We start from the raw sequence: 10746 nt of genomic DNA, 5'->3' as shown, positions 1-10746 counted from the left end.
AACCCGGGATAGAGCGGGGATGGAGCCGGGATAAACCCGGGATAGAGCGGGGATGGAGCCGGGATAAACCCGGGATAGAGCGGGGATGGAGCCGGGATAAACCCGGGATAGAGCGGGGATGGAGCCGGGATAAACCCGGGATAGAGCGGGGATGGAGCCGGGATAAACCCGGGATAGAGCGGGGATGGAGCCGGGATAAACCCGGGATAGAGCGGGGATGGAGCCGGGATAAACCCGGGATAGAGCGGGGATGGAGCCGGGATAAACCCGGGATAGAGCGGGGATGGAGCCGGGATAAACCCGGGATAGAGCGGGGATGGAGCCGGGATAAACCCGGGATAGAGCGGGGATAGAGCCGGGATAAACCCGGGATAGAGCGGGGATAGAGCCGGGATAAACCCGGTATAGAGCGGGGATAGAGCCGGGATATAGCGGGGACAAACCCGGGATAGAGCCGGGATAAACCCGGCATAGAGCGAGGATAGAGCCGGGACACAGCGGGGACAGACCCAGGACAGACCCGGAGTGCATCTGGGTGAGACCCAGGACACAGCTGGGACAGACCCGGGACACAGCTGGAGCACATCTGGGCACCTTCCCTGGTGCCCACCTGAGCATCACACCCTGGGCACTGTCCCGGTACCGACCTGGCACCATCCCCGGTACAGACCTGCTGGCACTGTCCCCAGTGCCACCTGGGCATGTCCCCAGTGCCACCTGGGCACCCCCTGTCCGTCAGTCCTGCCCTGCTCTTCACCAGCAGCTCCTTCTCTCCATGAATGAGGCTGAAACTGGTTCCTCCTGCCCTGCCCTGCCCACGTCCCTGTGCTCCAAGGGACACCAGTGACACCAGTCCCATGTCCCTCAGCCCCAGGGGACACCAGTGACACCAGTCCCGTGTCCCTCTGCCCCAAGGGACACCAGTGACACTAGTCCCATGTCCCTCAGCCCCAGGGGACACCAGTTCCCCTGCCCAGCCCCTGCCCCTGTGCCACTGTCACCTCCGTCCCTGTCCCCATAACCCAGCTCACCTGCACAAACCATTCCCCTTTCAGGTGCATGTGGCCCCAGTACATCTTTTCAGGACATTGATTAATTTATTCTCAATGAAAATTGGTAGAAATTAACCAATTAATTGGCTTGGCTGGGTTTGGGCTGGGTTTTTTTATAAAGATAAGCTGGAAAAGTTTGGGACTGAGTTGCAGCAGGCTGGGATTTGGACAAACACCTTCCCCAGAGCCTTTATTTGTCATTTACAGAGTGAGAAACTTCCAGCAGCACCCCATCACGTGTGGAAATGTGAGTTCAGTCACTGGAACAGGCAGAGTCTCCTCCTCCACAAAGACCTTCTCAACATAAAGGGAATTTGTTTCTTAAGATGGTGCAGATATCCTGAGCCCAAACTCACTGTGCTGTAACCCTTTACTGTTCCATCTTTAAAAATTGCCTCAGACTTTTATTTCCAAACAGTTATGAAGCAAGGCTAAGTGGACATTAAAGGAGGGGGGGGACAAAAATGGGGTTATTTCACATACCAAGGAGCACAGTGACTAAAGCCAAACCCAGCAAGTGCCAAGCACAGTCCATTCACCTTTCCTTAAAAAAAGGAGGTTGGGACACTTGGTACTGTACAAAACCCAGCACTGAATGTCCAGACATGACTCAGGGCTGATTACAAAAGAGCCTCGTGCTAACTTTCACCACAGTGACCTGGCTCCCAGTGATTTCATTGTGTGATAACGCTCAGTTCACTGAAATCATCATTAAAAACAAAAGAAAAAAGCCCCTTTGGATTGATTTTGCAACAGGAGCGCGACAAGAAGCCAATCAAAACACGTAAGAGTTTTATTTTTAATTATGGAACTAGAAAGGCTAATAGTTTATTAACATAAGGTTGCAAATTAAAAAGACAAATGCCAGAACTCCTTAACAGTCTCCACGGAAGAAATGTAAAAGACTTGTGCTTTAAACATTGCAGTACCAGACACGGCAGGGCTGCTCCTCCTCCCTGCCCCTCTCCCACACCCCAGGGACAAACTGACACCCCCAATCTGCAAATTAAAAACTCTTGTAAAGCAGAGACTCATCCCAGCCCCAACAGCCCCGTGTCACACAGAGAAAGAACAATAAATGAGAAATACTCAGGAGCTGGTGGCAGACAGGGCCACCTACATTGCAAATCTCATTTTTCACAGCGCAAATAAATGCAAGGATTTGAGAGATCAGATCAAACGTTCACAGACTCATCTCTCCTGGATTTTTGTACCCCATTTCCATTTTATTTTCTTTTTAAAATCTTCTTCAGCAGTCCAGATACTGCCTAGAATACATCTAATAACTTTCCCTAGAGCTAGAAGTTTTTAACTCCACCACTGCAAAGCATCCTATGCCTCAAGTTCTCACCGTAGGGTGGAGTCTGCAGTTACAGGGAATGATTTGAAGTGGGAGTTTCAAATATTTCCTAAAGGGATGTCTTTTTTGGATACCCAAATTCTTCTATAAAAACACTGACATGAAAGGGCAAAATCAGAACTCCACAACTCAGGGTTCCCTTCTGCTCTGACTCGAAATTCTTTTGTTTGCAAGGACGTTTAAAAGCACGACTAAGCTCATTTTCTCTTCAGAAAATTCAGAATAAAAGTGAGATCTCATGGGTGCAGAGGCAGTAAGTGCCTTCCTTCACAGCTGGGGAGGTGAAGAGCAGATTCTGCTGCAAACACACGATGCAGCACCGCGGTGTGAGCCTGCAGGACGAGCTCACCACAAAGCCCAGCAGCCCCAGAAGGTGGCCTTGGCTTGGCAGCTCTCAAAGGCTCAGACCTGGTTTACAGAACCAAGGACAGACTGTTCCTCCTGCCAGAACTTGAGTACAATTTGATTTCCATATCTTGCAAAAAAAACCCCAAAAAAACCCAAAAAACAACAAAACAAAAAACCCCAAAAAAACCCAAAACAAAACAAAAAAAAAGAAACCAAAACAAAAAAAAAAAAATACCCCCCCAAAAAAGTGATTTATTACCTTATTGCAGGGGATGTTTTGGCAGAGAGAGCAGGCACGCTGAAGTGTGTTACTTCCAAAAAAAAAAAACAAACCCCAAACAAACCAATTTCACTGGTCTGGTTTAGAGAACTGGCCTGGACTGCACAGGAGGCAGTTTAATACAGACAGGGAATGGGGAAAAGGATGGGAATAACACACCAGGGGACACAAAGAATCTGCGACCACCTCTGTTTGTGTCAAAGAAATTGCACCAGAGGAGAAATTTCAGAAAATGAACTGTACTGCAAAGATCTCCCCTTGCCCAGCTCAGGAGAAGGATGCACCAAATAAATCTCAGTGTAAGGAAGATGCTAAAATATTAAAAATCTCATCATTTTAATCCACTGTTCCCAAGCTGTCAGCAAAGACTCAGCAAATCCAAAAGGAAAAATGAGGACATTTTAGCTGTGAGTTTCAGCTGGTCACAGTGGATTAGAGGAAATCCTTCAGCCAGCAGGAAGAAGCAATTGCCATGGAAAATCCCACATCCAGAGGGTTCCACTTGCAGGCACATGGACACACACCCCAGATGAACCCAAGCATTTCATTGAAAAAGTTCATTTTTGTAAAAGGGGAAAAAAAACAAAACAAAAAACAAAACAAAACAAAACAAAAAACAAAAAAAAACAAAAAAAAAAAAAAAGAAAGTAAAAAAAAAAAATCTACCCATACATGAACGGGTACAGGAAGTTGCACAATCCAGTTTGCACCTAAAGGAAGAGCAATCAGTCCAGAGAAGAACAGGGAAAAATTCCAATGCTGTCCAAAGTCACTACAGGGCAGAGCATGGCAGGGGGAGAGGAGCTGGCTCCTTCTTTTTGGTGGGTGGGTAAAACTGGCTACACCTTCCCTGCTTCCAAAGCAAGGAGACAATTTGAACAGACAATCAGGAATTCTTTTGAAATGCATCTGACTCTAACAATAACACTGAATATTCAACAATTCATATCATCACAGCATAAAGTTTGGATATTCTGCCTCCAGGAAAAGGCAATGGATATCATCCAAGAGAAACCCTGCACCCATCTTAAAATTTACAGCACTGAGTTCAAGATCTTTATTTTATTATTATTTTTGTTTAATCCATCCTGAAAGACTTAAAATTTGTGTATCCTCAGCTCAGACATTCACAAGGCATGCGGAGACTGTCACTACCCAAGGAACACTGTTGAGGCTCTGGAAAATGCACTGGTGGGCATCTGGTCTCATTTTTGGGACCAAATGACATGCAAGACGCCCCTGGCAGGAGTTTTCCCCTCACACCTCTGTGTTTTGGAGGCTCCAGAAGACAAGGCTTGAAGGAAGGGACAGGGAAGCTCAGGAATCTTTTTAAAGGGATCAAACAAAACTCCCAGCAAGGGTCAGCCTGTGGGAATGCTGCCCTGTGTACCTGTGGGAGAGCAGTGTCAGTCCAGGGCTCAGAAAAGAAGCCTGGCTGAGTTTTAAAGGAAAAGGGAGGCACCTTAAATCCTGAAAAGTCAGAATTCCTGTGTTTGACAGGTGTATTGAATACACACACACACAAAGCAAGAGAGGAAGCTGTGCTCATCCACCCAGAGGGCTGCACCATTTTTCTGAGCACAGAGAATACAAAATCTTTTTTCAAAAACAACAACAACAATAATAAAGCAGAAGTTCAGAATCCAGACTTTTGGGTGGTCTGTGTTTAGAAACAGAAGAAAGAAAAGCTAATGCTGTAAAGACAACTATTCCCTTTCAAAGCAAAGGCCACATAAAACTGTGTTGCTCAGTTTGGTTTTTACTTCATGCCACCTGTAAACACAAGACTGGATATTCAGTTAGTGGGAAGAAACGAAACCACTTTTACATCCAGAGTAAAAGAAATGCCCTCCACTGCTGGGATCACAGATTACCTAGGAAAAGGTAGCTGAGGAAGGCTTCCTGGTCTTTTCTCACTTGGTTAGAAAGGTTGTATCTGAACAACTGAGCTTTCAACAGAAATACAAAACATTTCTTGGTGTTATTTCTGCCCTCTGTCTCTTAGGTTTGCTGTGGGGACTAACACTTTCCACTCCTCACCAACAGACACATCACCTTTTTGGCACCATGGGTGGAATTTCTTCCTCATGTGTAATTCTGCCCTATACAAAAGTCGATTGTCTGATCATGCAAATCCAACAGAACTCCAAAAAGTGCCACAAGACAGTTCAGCTCTTTGCCACCTACTCCCTAGTTTGTACACTGCCATGGGAACCTCCCAGAGGACAGACTGCCATCCTCACTTAGATCTCATATGGCATTTCAACCTCTCTCTCTGGGGGGAGGGAATCAAAATCCACACCCTGATTCCACTGATTTTTCCCTCTCAGAGCTCTGAAATGCATGGAGATTTCTTTGATTTGTTGAAGACGTCTTCACTGACCAGCCTGATTAGAGAAAAACATACTGATTCAATCAAATAGAAAATAAAGACAAAAACAGGTAGTGGTAGATTTCTCAATCTTTGCTCCTGTCCTTGGAGTCGAGGGTAGAGTTTCATGGTTACTGCATTTTGCCCAGCTGGATCTTCTTCCAGGCCTCTGATGCTGTGAAAATGCAGGAGTCGAGGATCCCAGCTACAGTAAACGTTCCTCCAATGATGGCACATATCTGCAATTACAGAGACAGGAAACACCTTTGTCAGCAAAGAGGGGAACTTTTACACAGCTTGAACTGCAGGAGGGATCCTGCTGCTGGGGTGTTTTCTGGAAGCACAGTGAGAACAGCACTGGGACGGAATTCCACGAGGATAACTCACAAAAACCATTCCCTGCAGTGGAATAAATGAGTGCTGAACTCCTCACAGCCTGAGCCCACCACAAATCCCAGCTCCCACAGCACAAACACTGCTCCTCTAAGGGCTGAACTCCACCTAACTCAGCTTTTAGAAGCTCTGTGTTGCTCACATCTTCCTATACTGCTTTTTGTTATAAACACCACGGGCTTGTAGTCTTTCCCCCTTTTCACAAGATAATTTAGAAACAGGCAGAAGATTCTGAAAAAGCACGTGAAGGGCAGTGAGTAACAGAGAAACCCAGCTCCCAGTGACACCACAGCTCTGCCTAACACTTTCCATGACAAGGGCTGCTCACAGCAGCCAGCTTAACTCCTTGTGGGACAGAGTTTTCCACACAAGATCTGCATCCTGGGTCAAATTAAAACATGTAATTACTTCCAAGAACAGAGTTAGGGAAAAAATTAATCTCCTGATTAACGTTAACAGCCTACTTCACTTCTCAAGTGCTACAAAAACATAGAAATATTCTGTGTATTCTGTCAAACCAGAGTCTTTGTGGAAACAGAGTCACAGAGTCATTTAGGCTGGAGGAGACCAACAATACAAAATATTTCCCTGCTACAATGGCTCACTGGTTTGGGATTACTCTCTCCTTCAGCTCCTAGCTCGTAACAAATCCCCTTTTTCCCAGGCAGGCCCTTGTCAGGAGATAAGCTCCACATCCTGTTCCCCTTCTCACAACCCCGTTGTTCTTCTCAGAACCACCTCGTCCTACACAACATGAAAGACCAAATTAAAAGAGCACCACAGTTATGAAATAAAAAATGTGGGAGTTGGGGAGTTAGAAGTGTGCAATTAGAACATGGCTGGTAACATTTTTAGGTTAGGTTGTGGTGTGTCACACTGCCTGGTGGCACCCTGGGACTTTCTTCCCCTCCTGTGGTGTTTGACTTCTGCCTCCCCACCAGGTGGTTTGCATGAAGCCAGTCTTGAGCAGAACTCAGATGTTTTTGCATCAAAAATAGCGTGGCAGCAGGAGCAGGGTGTGATTGTCCCCTGTGCTGGCACTGCTGAGGTGACACCGTGGGGGCTGTGCCCAGCTCTGGCCTCTGGTGGTGAGAGACCCTGAGGGGCTGCAGCGTGCCCAGGGCAGGGAATGGAGCTGGAAAGGGGCTGGAGAATCCCTGAGGGAGCTGGGAAGGGGCTGAGCCTGGAGCACAGGAGGCTCAGGGGGCCCTTGTGGCTCTGCACAGCTCCTGCCAGGAGGGGACAGCCGGGGGGTCAGGCTGTGCTCCAGGGAACAGGGACAGGAGCAGAGGGAACGGCCTCAGGCTGGGCCAGGGCAGGCTCAGGGTGGGCACAGCAGGAATTTCCCCATGGAAAGGTGCTCAGGCACGGGAACTGCCCAGGGAGGTTTGGAGGGCCCATCCCTGGAGGTGGCACTCAGGGCTCTGGGCTGGGGACAAGGTGGGGATGGGCACAGCTGGGACTCGATGGCCTTGGAAGTCTTTTCCAACCTAAATGATTCCATGATAAATGTAATATAAATGTTATAAAAGTGCAGCAGAGCTGGCCCAGAAGGGAACTGGTGCCACACTACGTACACCCAGCCACGTCTCTGCTCCCACACAGCACCCCATGGGCAGAGTCAAGACAAAAACCAACGTGAGAGCAGCAGCAGCGCTGAGGGGATGGAACAAACTGCTCATTAAGGGTGAAGCAGTGAGAACCACAGCTCCTTTCCATGTGCATTTATTACCAAGATATGAACATTACTGAGCTCAGTGAAACAAGGAGCTGCAGGAAATTTGGCTTTTGCAGGACACTCTGCACTCCAGCAGATCGAGGCTGCTAAAACCAGAGCAGCAGCCTGAGGCAAAGGCAGATTTTTAGGGGACAAGTCCAGCTCCTGCTCCTGTACCCCCTTCCCTGCTGTCCCTCGGGGTGTGACACAGGGTGACTCCCCGGGGAAATGCCCACCATGGAGCTGGGTTATTTCAGCTCAGCTGACGGGAGATGTCACAGCACAAACACAAACCCCGTCCAACACGCAGATTCTGCATCACAGGCAGGAAAATCTGACTTCAGCGCAGCAGCACAAGGGGCTGGGGAATAGAAAAAAAATCTAAATTCATCTGCAGAGCTCTGTAGTGCTGAGTGGGGATGAGTCACACACACCTGGCACTGGCTCGGGGCCTCCTGCACACACAGCTTGGAGTCCTGCTGACGAAAGAAGGGCTGGGGACCAGTGCTGGGCTCCAGGTCAGCACAGGAGCTGCACCAAATGTTCCTTCATCACCACAGCTCTGATAGGGGAGGAAGGCATCAGGCACTTCTATGGGTTTAATGGAATGAATTATTGGCAATGATCTGCCTTTAGCTCCGTGAGGTCTGTGGGACTCAGCCCCAGCCATGGAAGGATGAAAGAACAGAGACAGAAGTGGAACAATCCCAGCAGTGAGAGCTCTCTGGACATGAGGAATTATGTGGGACTCAGGCCCAGCCATGGAAGGACAAAGGGACAGAGACAGAAGTGGAATAATCCCAGCAGTGAGGGCTCTCTGGACACGAGGAATTAGCCCCAGCCATGGAAGGATGAAGGGAAAGAGACAGAAGTGGAATAATCCCAGCAGTGAGGGCTCTCTGGACATGAGGAATTAAACTTGAACCGACGGAGGTCACAGCAGAGTGGGATGCAGGCTGGTGCCTAAAGGAAAACACCAGGGGACACACAGGAGGAGGCAAGGCTGCCAGCAAGGTGACAGAAAGGCAAGTGTCAGCCACATGACTGTGCTCCTCTGGGATGTCCCAAAGTCTCAAAAAGATTTTTGAAGTCAGAGGGGATCAGTAGAACCCTCAGGCAATTCCTAGGAAGGTAAGCTGCAGAATCCCACCCAGAGATTTTCACCACATTTTGCATTATTTGGCTTTAAAAATGCCACAGGACTGTGACACCTGTCAGTACCAGCTCCCACGGCTGAAATTTCTCTGCCTGCAACCACTCTGCTACAGTTCCCACCATCTCCATTGCTTCCAGTTTAACTTTTTTTTTTTCACACCTAGAGGCCAGATGAGTCCTCTCATACCAGGAAAAAAATTTATTTGGATTTTGAATGTTTCAGCAGAACTTTGGCTGCTTTTCTGCCTGCTCTCCCATCCGAGCCCCTACACTGAACTCTTGATAAAACCTTCTTTCAGTTTGGCTACTTACAGGAACTCATGAATTTTCAGCAGTGAAACTTTTCCCCTTGCTCCATAACCTCAACCAGGAGGTCTTGAATGGCTTCTCTTTATGAGGGATAAGTTGATTTTAAGCAGTGCAATTTGACAGGCAAAAAACACCCCTGTGTTTAACACTGCCAAGTGTCTGTGCTTAACTCCAGGATCCCTGACAAACTCATGGAACAGTGACAATGGCAGCACTGACCCACAAGAAATGTAAAATCTTATTTAGTACTGACCTTTTTTGAGCATGACATGCAAAGTAAAAAAACCCCTTATTTTAAAGCAAAGCCTTTGCACGGGAAGCACCTCTCACATGGTACAGAAAATTAGGGTAATTCTTCACACCACAAAGATCTAAGGAGCAGGCATGGGTTAGAATGGGGACAGAGAGGATGTGGGAATGCTGCTACAGAGCTGTAACCCTGCTCTTTGCAGTGCTGAGGCTCTGGAGGGCAAAGCCATGAGTGACAAAGAGCACCAGATAACCCTGCCAGCAGCAGGAGATGCTTTGGCTCTGTGCTGGGCAGCCAACACCCCTCTCCCATGGCATCACCCTCAGCAGTGTGCCCTTCCCTCCATCACTGACCCCTGAAGCCTCTCTGGAGTGCCCAGGATCACCCCCATGCCAGCACTAATTTGAATTTAGTGAAAGCCACAGGGGAGCCCAAGTAAACAGTGAAGGAGCCCCTAACCCAGAGCGTGTCTTGTGGTTTTTAAACTGAGCAAGCTGCTGCTTTCCATGGCCAGGCAGTGACTCCACACGCCCCAGCCCAGCCCCTGCTGGCCCTCAGCCCAGTGCTGGCCATCACTAAGTGGTCTCCAGAGCAGCTGTGATGCAAAAGGCCAGGCTGGAGATGCAGGAAGGGGCTGAAGAACAGACCATGTCATCCAGCAGGGCAGGGCTGCAGGGGCTCAGGTCCTCTGCAGTGCTGCTGCCCCTGCCCAGCTGTGATGCAGAGAAAAGGCTGCTCTCCTGAACAGCAATCCTGGCCCAAAGGAGCCCAGAGCAGCTCAGCAGGGCCAGGATCCAACCCCTGGAACAAGGCTCTGCCTGTGCCTGTCACACCTGTGTGACATCCTGACACAGCCACCAGCATCATCCTCACCCCCCGGAGTGAGGACACTCAGCTGGAACAGCCCCAGGGAGCTGCCTGACACCACAGCCATTCACAGGACCAAACAAGGCAGCCAAAAATCAACTGCAAAACTTCCCTTAAGCAGCCAGGAAATGCCTGGCTACCTTTAAAGACAGAACAGGGCAAAATTCATCCTTGGGCCAGTGATTAAACACTCAGACTGAGTCCAGTGAGGAACAGGGTATGTGGAGAGCACTGTTATTTTGGGGAAGAGGAGAAACTGAAACTCTTATTTAATGAGAATTAATCAACCTTTAAATCTTATCAGAAACAGAAGTGGAACTGCTGCTCCATTTTTGGATTCTCAGTAGGAAACACACATTTCAGTTTTTGAGGTTATGGGATACAAATTCAAATGAGATACAAACCCGAAATGTCACTGTGGCAAGCTGGGAGGAAATTCTCTCCTGTGGTCCCTTATGTCAATTCAGAAGGAGGACATCATTCAAAAAAGATGCTTTTTATGGGCATATAATGGCAGATCAGCAGTGAATCAATGCTGATAATAAAATTAAAGAATAATCCCAGCTATCTCATCATTTCCCATGAAAACACCTCCACACCCTCACCCCCAACAAGATGTGTAAGAAACTTCTGGGAGCACAATT

The 10746-nt window shown here is 48.3% G+C and overlaps 1 protein-coding gene across 1 annotated transcript in view; it reads right to left on the bottom strand.

Annotated features, from left to right (window-relative positions):
- Positions 1–1848: 1848 nt before the first annotated feature.
- Positions 1849–10746, bottom strand: part of ERGIC1 (endoplasmic reticulum-golgi intermediate compartment 1) — a 57659-nt gene continuing 48761 nt past the window's right edge. Inside the window, exon 10 of the mRNA XM_041397558.1 lies at positions 1849–5650. Coding sequence (XP_041253492.1) covers positions 5543–5650 — 108 coding nt within the window. The 3' untranslated portion in view covers positions 1849–5542. The remainder of the gene's footprint in view (positions 5651–10746) is intronic.

This window comes from Onychostruthus taczanowskii, unplaced genomic scaffold (genome assembly GCF_017590055.1).
Source record: "Onychostruthus taczanowskii isolate IOZ18803 unplaced genomic scaffold, ASM1759005v1 scaffold14, whole genome shotgun sequence".
In the NCBI taxonomy this organism is placed as follows: domain Eukaryota; kingdom Metazoa; phylum Chordata; class Aves; order Passeriformes; family Passeridae; genus Onychostruthus; species Onychostruthus taczanowskii.
This window is presented reverse-complemented; position numbering and strand designations above follow the sequence as displayed.